This window comes from Bubalus bubalis, chromosome 4 (genome assembly GCF_019923935.1).
Source record: "Bubalus bubalis isolate 160015118507 breed Murrah chromosome 4, NDDB_SH_1, whole genome shotgun sequence".
In the NCBI taxonomy this organism is placed as follows: domain Eukaryota; kingdom Metazoa; phylum Chordata; class Mammalia; order Artiodactyla; family Bovidae; genus Bubalus; species Bubalus bubalis.
Genome location: NC_059160.1, coordinates 152090703 through 152107238, shown reverse-complemented (window position 1 = coordinate 152107238; position 16536 = coordinate 152090703). Strand labels below are relative to the sequence as shown.

The following is a 16536-nucleotide window of genomic DNA, read 5'->3' as shown; positions in this document are numbered from 1 at the left end:
TTCCTGAATCCTGGTTAACTAACCTTGGCTGAAATGAGGTGTTACGTTATTAATGCCGAAAAGATAACCCATTCCTCAGAGGGTCTCTATACTACGTGGAGAGCCCCCAAAAGATGACTGTCCGTGCAATAGCTAGGGTTTTGAGAAGGCAGCTTATGTATTTAGGCTAAGCATGTGCTACAACCACTCACCTTAAAAAACCAAATCTCCAGGGCAGGTCAAGAAGAGGAATTCTAGCCTGATTCCAGAGTGAATATCTTACCTGTTTCACTAAAGTGAAGGACCATCTTCAGTTGTCTATATAATCTTGTTTGGCCCAGGAGGATATTTTCCTCCCATCTTTTGACTGAGTTGGTTTGGGATTTGAAAGAAATATTGAAATGATCTGTCACTTTCCTTTTTGTACATCAAGCTGCTAGCTTCCAAAAATGAAAGATTCTGAATATACATGTTTGTCAAACCTAAACAGAAATAGAAACTTTATTAATAAACTTGAGTGTAGTCATAATACATATACTTTAATATAGCAGCATTGAAACAGAACTGCAGCATTGAAATGAGACGCCGCTGTGTTAGTAACTATTTTTATTTCATTCTTTCCTCCTGGGAGGTGACTTGGCAGAATATTACCATTGATTACCATCGGGTGGGTTTCATAGGTCATTTCTATAAAAGATAATAGAGCTTTTCATATAATGTGCTTTTGGTCCTCTAGTAGATGCAGAATAATATGAAAAGAGACTGAAAAAATGGTGAATTTTTTTTATCGTGAGCTGCCTCAACTCATTTCAGGGAAGAGAAAGTTTGTTTTGTTTTTTTCTCCTGTTATGACATTTATATCATTTCTGTTGACTCTCTAGCTAGACTTTATCTCAGCCAAGTTGAAAAATATATATATTTTAGATGGAAAAAAAAAAGATGGGAAGAAACCATAAAGGAGTGAGGGCTACAACAGAAAGAAAAGCAGAACTCTGGTTGCCCTCTTGCCTTATGAAAAGTTTAGAGTTTTCAAGGGGGAAATGCATTGGAGCAGTTGGCCGTTTTATTCCAGGGCTAACAGGAATCCTGGGAGCTTTGTGGTTGGTGAAGGGGCACTTCAGTTATCTGGCTCTGTCTACTGTCGAAGGAGATAGTTCACAGGACAAGAAAAACAAGTACCCATGGATGGAAATCTCCTTTTGACCAAACCACTTCCATAGGATGTAGGTAGCAGAGGAAAACAACAGCTTCCAGTGGGAAAAGAGCTCTGGAGTCATCCTGGAATTAGGTTTTCAGAGCCCCATAGGTTCCGGTATCTTGTAAAAACAATCACCAGCGTGTGTGTGTGTGTGTCCAGGAGGACAAGCAGGGGCAGATTCATGTATGTTTGGGTGTGTTTTAAAATAGCTGCCCGTGTCAAAGTTGCAATCTAAAAATGTGTGTGGAAAGAAAATCTTTGTGATTCCTAGCTCTCATGGGCCAGTTTATGAAGCCCATGTCATCTCTCTTCTCTGCTGGTGAGTGTTCAGCCTGGCCACCCTTTATGCTGAAGACCTTGAGCAGACCTTGGCTGAAACCTCAAGGTCTACTCCCTGTTCTCTGTCAGCAGTGATCTGTGGAATGGATTGGTGTGGGCCGCGTCGCCTTGGGCAGAGTTCATGTGTCATTCAGGAGACGATGCATCAGGCTGCAGAGGCAGACGGAGGCTGCCTTATGTCCATGGAAATGAGTGAATCAGAAAGCCAGATGGGGGCTGGCTCTCAGGATGGAGGAATCACAGAGAGCAAAGCCGGAGGGACGTAGGAACAACATGTCCTTTATTGTACATATGAGAAAACTGAGGCCCAGGGATGCCAAGGAATTTGCCCACGTTTCTTCTCCTAATTAGTTAGTTCTTCCCTGTATTCAGCACTGACGCCTGCGTGCCTCTCAGGGGTCAGGCTTTGTTCTCCGCACTGGGGTTATGAAGAGTGTCACACAAGGAGCAGAAGCTTGTCACAAGTCAGTCTGTAAGCGAAACTTGATTGTGAACCAAGAGTCTAGAGGCAGAAAAAGGGGGAAAGGAGAAAAAGAGATCCACGTTGGTGTTGTACAGTTTGGGCACTGATTTGAAAATCTGTAATGATGACAGTAACTATCAGTATATAATGGTAAGTGAGCCTTCGTGCCTTTTCTTAGCACCCATCAGATTTGTCATCACAATGGTGCTTGTAAGGTTATTTCTTAGTCTCTATCCTGCTCCAGACCCAGACTATGCATCCCACCATGCAGGTACCTTTTTTTGGCCCTATTTTTTTTTATCCCTAGAACCCTCCAAAACACTTGCTAATGATAATGATCCAGCTCTAGTTAGAACAATTTTAAGTGCACTAAAAAGTTCCATTTCAGAGAATATCCATGGAATTAGTAATTTGTACATATTCACTGATATTGTTCCTTCTTGGGTCTAAAATTCCTAACAGTGAAACAATAATTACCCCAAAGGGAAGAACACTTTTCTTTCTCTATTCCACCAAGGATTCTTTGTTCAGACTAAATTTAAAGACTTTTATGTGTCAGAAACCCAAAAGGATGAGGGCTGGAAAATGGAGATGAATAAATCATGTTTCCCACGGAACCAGGAATCAAGTTCCCTACTCAACCAGCCTAGAGGAGGAGCCTAACATAAGAAGCTAATTACCATACCATGTGCTATGCTGTAGTCAGACTGTACACAGTCTTGCATCTGGGTCACCTATACACATGTTAGAGAACGGAATGATTAATTTAGGGAAGGTAATATTCATTAAGTAAACAATAAAATAGTAAGGCTGCCCAAGTTCCATTCTATAAGAAAAGGATCAGCAAACTCCTATAAAGAGTCAGATGCTAAATGTTTTAGGCTTTATGGGGATGGACATGCTGTCTCTGCCACAATTATTCAACTATGGCTTCCAGCAGAAAAGTTGTCATAGACAGTACGTGAAAGTATGGGCCTGGGTATATCCCACTAAAACTTTGAGAACACTGAAATTTTAATTTCATCTAATTTCATGTCCATGAAATATTATTGTAATATTTTTGAATTATTTAAAAATGTAAAAAAAAATTCTTGGCTTGAAGATTGTATAGAAAGAGGTACAAGGTCAGATTTAGCCCACAGGCTATAGCTTAGTATCCCCTGATATAGGAGTAGATTAATGGTTAGAGTAAAGGTTTTAGGAGATTTTTTAATTGATTGATTCATCCATTCAGGCATTCGTTGAGGACCTGCTCTGTGCCAGGCTGTGTACCAACCAATGTGCATATAACAGAAATAAGACACAGTGTCTGTCTTCGGACGGGTTAGCATCTAATTAAAGAAGACACTTCTAAAAAATAAAAGTGTAATACACTGCAATATTTAAAATGGATAACCAACAGTGACCTACTGTAGAGCACAGGGAACTCTGCTCAATGTTATGTGGCAGCCTCTCTGGGAGGGGAGTTTGGGTGAGAATGGACACATGTTTATGTTTGACTAAATCCTTTTGCTGTGCACCTGAAATTACCACAGCATTGTTAACCGACTGTACTCCAATATAAAATAAAAGTTTTAAAAGATAAAAATGCAATAAACATATATAGTGCAGTGACCTAAGTTCAGCACAGTAAAGGCTCATGAGTTCTGTTCCTGGAGATGGAGTTCTTTACATCATGGCCTGAACAATGCCCAGAAATAGATAAGGAAGGAACCACATGAAGAAAGGCTCAGAAGCAGTTTATTTTGTTGGACCAGAATCCCTCTCCTTCAGGTAGATGTAATGACAAAGCCCTGGAAAGACAGCCCTAGGAGGAAGGTATCATATCTGCCAGGATTTGGAGTCTTGGGTGAAGGAGTTTGCAGTGTGCACATCTGATCCTTGGAATTGTCTCTCTGAAAATCTTTTAGAATCCACAGTCTCCAGGGAAGCATGTGGAGAACACCCTGTGGAGAGAAGTCAGGATAGAGTTAGCTTGGAGACAGGGTCTGCTTGAGAATCAGAATCTTGTGGAGAAGTCTGTGTTCATTAATGCAGAAGCAGGAGTTATGGAGGGGTTGGGGAGATCAAGAGAAATATTAAGGAAAAAGACCCTGATGGGCCTTGTGGCTGATGGATGTGTGGAGGATGAGGGAGGTAGAAAAAGTCTAGAATGACTGGTTTGGATGTCCCCTCATGAATGGTACCATCCGCCTCACAGACAATAGGAAAGTGGACATGTTTTAGGAGAGGGTAAATGGATCTTTTGTGCTTCCTTCTTTGGTGAATTTTAAGAGAGTTCTCATCATAAGGTTTAATTCCTGTATCTGTAAAACAGGAATAATTACTTCTGTACTTTTTTGGGGAAAGAAGTGGGGAAAGACTTGGAATGACCAGCCTCTCTTGGCAGTCAGAATGATGATTAGTCACTGATGTAGAGACAAGATCATTACCCTCAGCAGGTCGGATCTCTGAAGGATGAGTCATGACTGTGTAGTAAATAAGAACCACACTGTCCACTTCATTAATATATGTGAGGCACTCTCAAATTAATTATGGACTTGCAGCCTACACCTTTCAGATGTCACAAGCATCTTTCCAACGTTCTCCATTTTCAGATTGGAAAATCCATATGGATGGAGTGATTTTCGCACTGTCAGTTTGCCTAGCTGGTGCTCAAAAACTTCCTGAGAGTTCTCTCTCTCATTTTTTGCCCATTCCGGAGTGGAATTTGTTTTTATTTTCCATGCAAATTTCACAAATTCTGTTAAGAACCATTGTTTTAAAACTTCCAGATATTTCTCATCTTGGTGAAGTGAAGTGAAAGTCGCTCAGTTGTGTCCGACTCTTGAAATTCTCCAGGCCAGAATACTAGAGTGCGTAGCCTTTCCCTTCTCCAGGGGATCTTCCCAACCCAGGATCGAACCCACATCTCCCACATTGTAGGCAGATTCTTTATCAGCTGAGCCACAAGAGAAGCCCAAGAATACTGGAGTGGGTAGCCTATCCCTTCTCCAGGGGATCTTCCCAACCCAGGAATTGAACCGAGGTCTCCTGCATTGTGGGCGGATTCTTTCCCAACGGAGCTATCATGGAAGCCTAGGTAGAGACCCCCAAAACAACGTTTGCCATTGACTTTTATTTTTTATGTTTTTTATTTTCCATTTTTTCTTACATTTTATTTTTTTGCTGAAGTATAGTTGATTTGGATTTTCCAGAAAAGAATACTGGAGTGGGTTGCCATTTCCTTCTCCAGGGGATCTTCCTAACTCAGGGATCAAACCTGGGTCTTCCTCATTGCAGGCAGACTCTTTACCCTTTGAGCTACCAGGAAATTCCCATATTAGTTTCCAGTATAACACAAAGTGATTCAGTAATACATGTATATTCTTTTTCATATTCCTTTTCATTATAGGTTAGTATAAGATATTGAGTAGAGTTCCCTATGCTATACAGTATGTCTTTGTTTGTCCTCTGTTTTATATGTAGCAGTGAGTGTATGTGAAGGGGGCTACCCAGGTGCCTCAGTGGTAAAGACTCCCCCTGCAGTGCAGGAGGTGCAGGAGACGTGGATTTGATCCCCGGGTCTGGAAGATCCCCTAGAGGAGGGCGTGGCAACCCACTCCAGTACTCTTGCCTGGAGAAGCCCATGGATAGAGGATACAGTCCATAGGGTCATACAGAGTCGGACACAACTGAAGCAACTTAGCACACACACACATGTATGTTAATCCCAAACTCCTAATTTATCCACACCCTCTCCACTTTCCCCTTTGGTAACAATAAGTTTTTTTTCCATGTCTATAGGTCTATTTCTGCTTTGTAAATACATTCATTTGTATCTTTCTTTTTAGATTCCACATATAAGCAATATTACATGATATTTGTCTTTCTCTGGGTTTTTAGATAATTTCCTTAGAGAGTAAAAGTATTTAGAAAAAACCATTCCTAGCTCCTCTCAATTGGCTTGGATTTTCCCAGTCTCCATCGTGATCAAAACTAGAGGCAAAGATACTATCTGTCCATTGTAGTCAGAAAACAATAAAACTCTGTCTGTCTTAATTTCTGACAATGGAAAATCTTCCAGGAAAATATTAGTAATGATACAGGTAACATAAGGTTAGACACTAAAAGGTTTTGCATAATACTTTTCTTGTTTGTCTGTTTCTGGCCAGTTTTAATTCAATAATCTATTATGTTCCAACTAATGGTTTATTTCTCCATCACCAACAATTTTGCACCTTTCAGAATTCTTTTGGGGATTCCAGAGCAAATGGCCTTAAGCATCAGCTTAATTGTCTGGGAGATTTTCTTTGCTTGTTAGAACCGTTGGGTCCACAGCATTATCTGCATGGGGGAGTGATTCCCCTGCCGCTGCCAGTTTTACAGTTCCTCACTTATAGGATTATGGTTCATTTTACATAAAAGGATACTTGGAATGGGGCTTACTCAGAGTGCTGGTTTTGGGTGCTTTTAACTGGAACCAAAGTGATTACAGTTTGAGGAGACTCCACGTACCTCTTGGAGCCTGGAAAAAGGTAGGAAAGCAGGATTTGGGGATGCAATTTGAGATTAATACATGATTCAACAGATAATATGTTAATCTTAGCTCTGCACCTGCCTTGCACGGGATACTGTGAAACATAAAACACACTTTGAGCCTAGAATAGCTTATTTTTATTATGAATGTGGGAATTCAAAATACCCATTTCAACAGGAGTGTAAAGTCTTAAAGTCTTTGATGAGTATGAGATATATGACAATATATATAACAACGAGAAGGAAATGGCAACCCACTCTTGCCTGGAGAACCCTATGGACAGAGGAGCCTGGCAGGCTACAGTCCCTAGGGTCACGTAGAGTCAGACAACACTTAGCATGATGCACATATAACAATATATATAACAGATTAACATATGTTAAATATAGTTTAATATATAAAAGTGAAAGTGAAGTCTCTCAGTTGTGTCTGCCTCTTTGCGACCCCATGGACTACATCCTACCAGGATCCTCTGTCCGTGGGATTTTCCAGGCAAGAGTACTGGAGTGGGTTGCCATTTCCTTCTCCAGGGGATCCTCCTGGCCCAGGGATTGAACCTAGTGTATTTTAAATATATGTATGTAAAATGTATATCAGTATACCCTCATATTTATACATAAATATGTAAATGAGTAAAATTTGTCCATAAATAAGTAATTGGGATAAATTTACATATTAACATATTAATAAGTGAAAGTGTTAGTAAAGAATCTGCATGCAATGCAGCAGACTCAGGTTCGATCCCTGGGTCGGGAAGATTCCCTGGTTAAAGGAATGGCTACCCGCTCTAATATCCTTGCCTGGAGAATTCTATGGACAGAGGAGCCTGGTGGGCTATAGTTCATGAGATCGCAAAGAGTTGGACATGACTGAGCAGACCAGCACTTTCACTTTGCATATTGATAGCTGTATAGAACAGAGGAATACATAAACAGTTAAATAATAGCACTGAAGAGTAGCCATGAGAAGATGTGCATTGAAATGTAAATAGACACATTTTTTATTTTGGATTTAATTCACATATTACCCATATGTTGATTGCATGAGACACACACATATCTATATACACATAATTGAGTTCAACTTAGGAGGAGAGTTAACTAAATGATAGAAACTTGTGTGCCTGACTTTCTCAGATCAGGTATCTGGTCTGAGCACAAGGCAGTAACTAATATTAAAAGCAGTGGAATATACCAGTGGGTCCAAATGGAAAATTCTCCCTGTCCTGCTCACCTTGCCCTGAGTGAGTGAATGCGGCGTCAGCAAAACAGCTGTTGTTTATTTCCCTACCCCACATCTGTCCTTGAAGACCATCACGTGGGTGAGGAGCGGGCAGACAATGTTTCCATCATCAGGCGGCACCAGCCAAGCCCACGACCGGCCTTATTGAGTGGACGAAAGAGCCTTGGAGAGACTGGGCCTCCTAGAAAAATAGGCTTATAAGTCAAGAGCAAGGTGGCAGCTCCCTGTGGAATTTGGTGGCAAGAATGAAAGCAGGCCTGAATTATGAGTTGTTGAGTCTTCTGCTGAAGCATTCAATTCTTAGCTTGAAAGAAGCCTCAGTGTCAAAGGAGTGTATGTAGGGGAAGAGTGGTCTCCATGACAGACAGAAACTAGGCTGTACCAGGATAGCTTCAGTTGCCATGTCTTTGTGAGACACATGTTTCTGTGACTGTCCTGCTGCATGAAAGCAGTTTGTGAATGCTGTTGTATTTAACCAACTCTGTGAGTAGGGCTTCTTTCTCTCCCTAGTTTGGCAGGTGTGGATAAGGACGTTACAAGAGGTCTGCGATTGGTCCCATGTCTCACACCTGGAAAGTGACATGGCTAGGGCTGGAATTAAGGCTCTTTTTTCCAATCACATCCCTACTCTGATATGAGAACCATAGCATGGCTCTGCCTTCTTAGGTGTTGACCAGTTTATGTTTAGATGTATGTTTAGATGAGGGAAATTATTCTCTGGTTAGGGAGCCCCCTTTGTGTGGCAGTTGAAAGCAGAGAGATGTGCCTGTTCCATGGGAACTTGCTGGGAAAATGGGATTTGAGTTGAGCCTTAAAGCATAGTTGGAGTCTGACTCAGTGGAGTGGAAGGGTGGGGCGTGTTCCAGAAAAGAGCATAAGGTAAGCAGAGGGAGGAGTTTGCCTGCTTCTCTGGGGAGCCAGCAAGTAGATGAGTCTGGATATTTCTGAGTATTTGTATGTGTGTGTGTGGTGGGGGGTAGCTGATGGATCTGCATTGGTGGCAAAAGTAACTCAAATGGATTTACCCCCAGTAAGGCAGGCTGGTTGAAGCCCTCTTTGAGAAAGATCAGGAAATTCGAGGAGAGCCTTCCCTGTTAACCCTGTTATGTTCCTTCTCTTTGACGACCTCCTACAGATGCACAGTAGATGGAATTCATCCACTTACTTGTTGACTCCTTCCTTTCACCTCATTTTGTTTCACTTGACACACCTTTATTGTGTACCTACTGTGCTCCAGGCACTGTGTTAAGACTTGGTGAAGTTAGTAAAAGAAACCCTCAATGTTAGGCGAATTAATACACAAATGAGTGAACAAAAGATATGGGACAGTAATGTAAGAAGGAGGTGAGGGGACTTCCCTGGTGGAACAGTGACTAAAGACTCTGTGATCCTGATGCAGGGAGCCTGGGTTCAATCCATGGTCAGGGAACTAGATCCCACATGCTGCAATTAAAACCTGGTGTAGCTAAATAAATAATTTTTTTTTTAAAGAAAGAGTAAAGGCAGTGATACAGTAGAAGAAAAGGAGGGGAGGAGATGGTGATACTGGACTGTTTTTGTTATTTTCTAATACAAAAGCAAGAAATGTCATGTATTTTAAAAACTGAGCTAGAATGCCATTCTGGGGGCTTAGGGAAAAATCAAAATGTATGAGAGCTCTCCTCAGACCTTAGATGGCTTATGGTAGCATCTAAAATTGCTGGCAAAATTATGACCTTGTAATTCACAGCTGTGTCATATATTCCTTAGCATACAGTGTGATTTATATACCAAGTCAGTTGCTTTAAAAAGGAATGGGGAAAATACTCACACAGCAGAATGTTTATACAGTGTTGTTATTTTTAACGTATAATTCTTTCATCTAAACCTGCAGTGATAGGAGGGGTGGTGTTCTGTGGGTCAAGGTTATTGACATAATGCTTGCAGGGTGGGGTAGGGGTGTGAAGATTACTTACAACACTTATACACTGGGGCTGGGCTACAATCGCCAGAACACAGAATCCTACCCACTGTCTCCTAAAGAGAGCCATCCTCTCGAACCCCTTCTTCCCATTATACTAAGCATCTACCAAAGCTTCATCTTGACTTGCATTAAACCCAAGCAAACTTTTTCTGGGAATTGTTTCTCCTTAGGAAACAAAGGAGCTCTGTAGGACGGCTTGTCAGGAAGCCATAAATGGGATTTTTTTCAACATGTTTTTCGAGTCAGTATGGTTTTGATCCCTGTGAAGGAGTAAGGGAAGGAGCCAGGAGTAGGCTAGGGCCTGTGGAGGAGGGACTGTGGGAAATATCAGATTCATCCACTTCTTCCTTCTGGGAGAAGGTGGCGGGAGAGGAGACCCCATAGCCCAATAATCAAGGGTGAGAAGCCCTGAAAGTTGAGTCCAGAGACCCAGTTGTGGTCCAGGCTGGGCCCCTGCCAGTCTGGTTGACCTTGAACAGCTCACCTGTAAAAAGGACAGGAGCTCTTGCCTTTGCTACTTAAGGGAGTTTTTGCAAAGATCAAAGGAAATACCTCTTTTAGTCCTGAGCCTATGGCTAGGATTATTTTTCACTTGCTTTGCCTGTTTCGTTTTCCTCTCGTTGCACACAGCCCTTTTACTTCAATGAAGAGTCTCAAGGACAATGACCTGACTTGACTTCCTTCTCTCTCAGTGCTTTTTCTTTTGTTTAGTCTCATTTCTGTCTTTCCACTTATTCCTGATTGTTTTCTCTGAGCTTGTTAAAAATCTGGTCTCTTGCCTGGGTAGGGCCTGTTTGTACTCCTTTGATGTGACCACATGCTTCTCTAGTTAGAGCCTTCTCTCCTAGCTCATTTCTGCCTGCCCCCGACCCATGAGGCACCAGAAGCTAGGATAATAGAGGCAGTTCATTGCTGAGCAGAAGGACCTTGCTGGGCCATTTGGGATGCAGGTGACCAGAGGCTATGGCTCACTGCACCGGTCCTGGAGAAGGTGCCAGGATGCTGTTCCCATTAAAGGCAGTGGGGCTTGGAGGGCACGGAGGTGTCCTGTTCAGAACCTCGTAGCCTTTGGCCATCCCTGAGGAACTTGACCTTAGGATGACGGGCAAGGCACTGGGGCTTGGAGGACACTGCAGTGTCCTGTTCAGAACCTTCCAGCCTTTGGCCATCCCCAAGGAACTTGACCTTAGGATAACGGGCTTTGATTTTGGTTGGCATGTTGCTTCCTCAGAAACCCTGAACTTGCTTCCAGTCCCTCCAAGATGAGCTCTTATTTTATTCCAACATGAAGATCTTATTTTATGAGATCAAGAAAAAGAAGTCCAGATATCTTAATTATATGTTTCCAAAGTAATTCTTTTATAATTTTTATAAAAATGACACATTGTCACTTAAAAGAAATGGAAGCAACAGAGAAAATGCAAAGAATACATCAAACTAAAACATCATAATTTTTTTGACAACATTAGGTGAAGATCATTTTAAACATCTTTCTGTGTATTAGATGAATGTTAGATAAACAGAAATTTATATGAAATGAGCTCATACTGCATATGCTGCTTTAAAAATAAAAATGTCAAATTTAAATTTGTTTGAACATAATAGGAAAAGTTGAAGTGAAGGAATCGCTAACCATGGTAACTTTTAGTTCCTTAAGGCTGTGGGTATGATTAGGAGAAAGCAATTGGGAAACCTAATAGAAGTAGAGTCGTGTTTTAACTTTATTTTTTAATTTGATGTAATAAGGATGAACTTTCTGCTGTGAAAGGAGAGAAAATTGCCACATTTCCATTTCCTCCCACATCCTTTCCCCTCACAAATTAGTTGTGTTATTATTTGTAATTTGTCAAGGTTTTATAACATTCTCTTCTAGAACTAGAGTTCCCATTTTCATTTGGTTTTAGTTAAGAATTTTAAGATGTGAGATACTTAGCCCAGGTCTTGTTTTTGCATAGCTGCTTCTTACAGGTTTAGTGCTGAGGGTATGGGGAAGGAAGATCCTTGAGTTGAGGTTCAGGATTAGGATGAAATCTCTTGGGTGGGAGGGGTGGAAAAGGGGAGAGGAGGCCTGAGCGGCTACCAGTCATGGACCTGGAGGAAGTAAAACAGTGCAGGGGTGTTGTTGACCTCAGGATCAGGACTGCCGAGCCGTGAACCCTGCCCCATCACCTAATTGCTGGGTGGGCTTGGGCAAATTCTTTAACCTCTCTGTGCCTCAACTGCTGCATCTGTAAAATGGGGACAAATTACCGCCCCCTCTTGCATAGTTTTGAGGGAATGAAATGAGTTACTTAAAAATGCTGAGAAAGGTATCTGACCCACTGTAAATGTTTCTCTTATTAGAAAATCATGCTTGGAGACCAGTATGTAGCTGGTGGTAAAGCCTGTTCTAAGAACCTCCCATGCATCTTCCTACTCTAACCATTTTCAGGAGTCTTTTAAAATGTCAAATCTCTTTCAGTCTGATCATGTCATTTACTTGCTTTAAACTCTTTTATGCCTTTCCTTGTGCTTAGACTAAAAGCCAGTATTCTCCACACGGCCTCCAAGGCCTGCCACTGGGTGCTTCTTCCCTCTTCGCCGACAGCAGGCAGAAGGTGTCCTCGCCGCTTCCTGGCTCTGAACACTGCAGCTGCCCCTCCCCACGCTGGATGAGGTGCTGCTGCTTCACCCCGGGGCAGCTCTTCCTCGCCTTCAGTCCTCACCCATCTCTCCCCTCCTTAGAAACGCCTGGTATGTCTGGCTGGCCACAAAGTCTAATGTGGCCCCCATAGAAGTTTATTTGCTTTGTGACCATGGGTAGCAATTTGTAATTGTTTGTTTGTTTGGTTGTTTATTCTTATAGTCTGTCTGTCCCTCTAGATGGTAATTCCTTGAGGCTTGGGATCATGTCTGTCTTATTCATTGCCACACAGAAAAGAGTATAATGCCTGGCACCAGCAGGCCCTCAGTGTACAGTTAATGAACAAAATATTTATCTATGTACCTATAGATAGCTGTGCAAAAATAGATCTATCTACCTATCATCTGCCTTTCTATTCCTACCTGCCTACCTAGTTAGGGGGCAACAGAGGATGAGATGGCTGGATGGCCTCACTGATTCAATGGACATGAACTTGGGCAAACTCCGGGAGATGGTGAGGGACAAGGAGGCCTGGTGTGCTGCAGTCCATAGGGTCGCAAAGAGTTGGACATGACCTGGTGACTGAACAACAACAATAGCCTACCTACCAATGTACACCTTACTTTTCATTTCACAGGATTATTCTGGTGTTAGAGGATTTGAGTGGAATCACACACTTTGGAGAGTTCAGTAAATAGCAGACAGACTTATGCCCATATAGATAGAGGTAATCACCAAATAGCTTGATTTATTCAGGCAGTATTCCTACCTGCTCTCATCCATTTTTCTCTTTACATGACAATTATGAGTCAATAAGAACTCAAGCCAGGATCCTTGTGGGAGGTTCAAGCAGGAGATTTGAAAGGCAGGTGACATTCAGTGAGTGCCAGCTGTGTGCTACCGTGTTGGACACTTTGTGCTCTATTTTACTCGATCTTCATAGCAACCTATGGACTGGAGTCATTTTCCCATTTACAAATGATACTGGAAAGATTATTTAATCTCTCACAGGTAATATGTGGCAGAGCCAGGACTGGACGTAACTGCCAGTTAAGGGACAATGATGCGGTAACCACCGACCAACCTCAGACAGCTTGCAAGGAGCCCTTTCTCTGGAGGCATGAGCTGAACATATGGGTGTCAGAAAGAGTAATTTCAAATGGAAAGCTAACACCAGCATGAGCCTAAGAAATGAAAAGTAAGGGAATCATCAGTGTGGGTTTGAGTTCACCAAGAAAGGAGGTGAAAATCAGAGGATTTGGGTGGAACTAAGCAAGCATATTTGTCAGCAGAATTTGGTGGGGGTGGGTGAGCTGAAAATTATGGAATGGTTTCCTGGATAAAATTCATCAGTCTCAGGCCTTCTTTTCCCAAAATGTGCTTCAAGATTCTACGTTACAGAGAAAGTTGGTAAGCATTATAGAAAAAGAGCACTATGGTTGAGTAACTTTGGCAATTTCTAGTTTAATTAAAGGATTTCTTAACTGCAGGAATTCTTAGAGCCTTACTCATTGTCAATTTCCAAGAGCAGTACGTGGCACCTCTCTGGACCTCTTCTGATGGCCTTGGGGTAGTGTTCACCTACTTGGCATGGCCTTCCAGGGGTGTTAGGGAAGAGCCGCAGTATCTCCTTGTTCTCGCATAACAGCAACCAGCCCTCAGGAAGTGGAGGCACAGTGCAGAGAGCAGCGATAACACCAGGTCGTTTCTATACGGGCTTCCCAGATGGCTCAGTGGTAAAGAGTCTGCCTACCAATGCAGGGGATGCAGGTTTGATCCCTGGGTCTGGAAGATCCCTGGAGAAGAACATGGCAACCCACTTCACTATTTTTTGCCATAAAAATCCCATGGACAGAGGAGCCTGGCAGGCTATAGTCCCTGGGGTTGCAAAGACTCGGACACCACTGCGTGACTAAAAACAACAACGACATTTCTGTATACTGTTTCCTTTAAGCCTTACCACAACCCAAGAGGTAGGTTTTATTATTCCTTGGTGGACAGGTCCTGTTGATACCCCCACCACACCCCCTTCCTCTTACCTATCCTGCAGGTGGAGGTGGCTGGAATTTGAATTGCCAGCATCAGCATGTCTTTGCCTGGGGTCTTTATCCAGTCTCTGAAGCCTACCTGTGGGCCTCTAGGTCATGAGCACTTAGGGATTAACAGTCCCCTCAGCCAGTGGAGAGCTTTGAATTCTGCCTTCTACACAGTCCACCATGATACTTGCTTGATAACTTTTCATCGCTACCTTTTTTCCCTTCCTTTTCTCATGTCTCTCCTACCCTCCTGGTGTTTCCTGAGATCATCTCCCAAATAAATAATGGGCAGCCAAATTCTTTTCTCATGTTTTGCTTTGGGGAAAGCCAAACTGAAATAGTCCATTTTATCCCCACTGCCCCGCCCCGCAAAAAAAAAAAAGGCAAAACAAAAATACAATAAAAATAAGAATTGAAAGTCTCCAAGAGGTTGCATAAGGTAGCCCAACTCACAGCTTATAAATGATAATGCCAGGATTTAAATTAAATCAATGAATTTATTGAGCACCTAATATATGCCTGGAACTAGCCTAGGTGCTGAGATGATAGGGAAAAAAGAATCCTCTGTCTTGAACAGTAAACAGAAATAAATTAGTCCAGACCTGTCTTCAGAGTCTCTGCCCTTAACCATAGTACTCTATATACTCTCTAAGCATAGATGCTTGACCCCTTCTAATCTAGGAGGCCTTTTTCATATCAGATCCCTGTGTCAGAAGCTGTGATATTCAGCTCCTATACTGCCCTTTAGGCCACCCCAAAATGTATCAGATAAAGGCTTTTGGTCCATGATAAGTGCTGGAGAAAATTGCAAGGTTTTCCCAACTCAATGATTTTCCTGCTCAGTGTAACATCTTTCTCAATTAATGAGTTGCAGTTAGCATTTATAAAAAGAAACTGTTCCATAAGGTGAGGCCACTGAGATGTAACACTTGTTCCAAAGCTGTCCTCCTGGTGTGAGTGGGATCATTTGGAAATTAAGCATCTTAATAAGCTCCAGCATCCAATACATCTGGTCCAGCTGGGCGGGCAGGCTCTGAGACAGACACGTGGAAGTTTACAGGAGTGAGTCCCTGCTCCGCGGACAGCAGCCTCTGTTCATGGTTACAGGGTAGCTTCAGAAACTGTAGCGTTATGAGAATGATTCTTAGTTTTCCTTTTTGGCAACTTTAAAAATATTCTTTCTTTGTTCATGAATGACCTATAGAAGCACAGAGACATAATTACAGAAATTTGATGTGAGACATTAGAGATTATCTACTACCAATTCTTCACCTTTCTTGATTCCTCCTCCCTCTGCTCCCTGCCACTCCCTCCCTCCTCCTCCTCCCTCCTTTCTTTCCTCAAGTGAGAATTCTAAATCATAAGGAGAGAAAATGACTTGTTTAAGGTGACAGGGTATGCTAAAACATTCCTGAACCTAGAACCCACTTAGTTTAAGCTATCATACAGGTATTGTTTTCATACCCACCAGAAATCTTAAGTTTGTACGCTTTTTCTTCTCTCTCTCAGCACTTCAGATGTAAGAATTCTATTGACAGCAAGTCTACATTATCAACCAATGTATCGTTTTCACATCATCTCTGGATTTCTGCCCTGTGGACCGTGCTCTCAGCACTCTTAAGATATTCATAGTCAGTTCCAATAAATGGTTATTTATTTGCTGTTTTTCACTTTTGCTTTTATTTTTTTTGCTATTGTTTGTGCTCCTTTAGAGGAGGGACCATGTCTTACAATGTTTCTGGCCCTAACAGCTCCCTCTAAAGGACCAAGCGTGGTAGGGATGCTATGAATTATTGCTGATTAATTCATGTCTTAAATCAATGTTCTTCCCCTTGGTTTACTGGGTTTGAAACTGGTTCCTGTTGATTTCCTCTCTCGTCCTCTCATGCAGTCAGTGAAAGAGCCACAAGGAAGGTATCTGGTGGAAGAAGAGGGCAGGGGTGTCCTCTTTTACCCGCCCCCACCCCCTCCCAATTGAATAATCAGTCCAGAATAATAGTGAGTTGATTTTATTTGCAGACCCACATCTCAGGCAGGCCATTGGTAAAGAAAAACAGCATAAGTAATAATGCAAGTGTGTTTTCTGTTTACATCCTCAGTTTGTCTGTGGCAGGAAGAATCCACTTACTATTGACGATAAAGGAGTGACCCACCTCATTTATTTTCACATAAAT

At 42.2% G+C, this 16536-nt stretch overlaps 1 protein-coding gene across 20 annotated transcripts in view; it reads left to right on the top strand.

Annotated features, from left to right (window-relative positions):
* KCNMA1 (potassium calcium-activated channel subfamily M alpha 1) overlaps positions 1-16536 on the top strand; it is a 772527-nt gene that overhangs the window by 464234 nt on the left and 291757 nt on the right. The window contains exon 6 of one of the 20 annotated variants that reach the window (XM_044942310.2): positions 15872-16259. The exons of 17 other annotated variants lie outside the window; for them this stretch is intronic. In XM_044942310.2, coding sequence (XP_044798245.1) covers positions 15872-15885 — 14 coding nt within the window. In that variant the 3' untranslated portion in view covers positions 15886-16259. Of the gene's footprint in view, positions 1-3213; positions 4851-12219; positions 12241-15871; positions 16260-16536 lie in introns of those variants that run through there. 2 more of the 20 variants (XM_044942312.2, XM_044942311.2) reach the window with 2 other exon arrangements.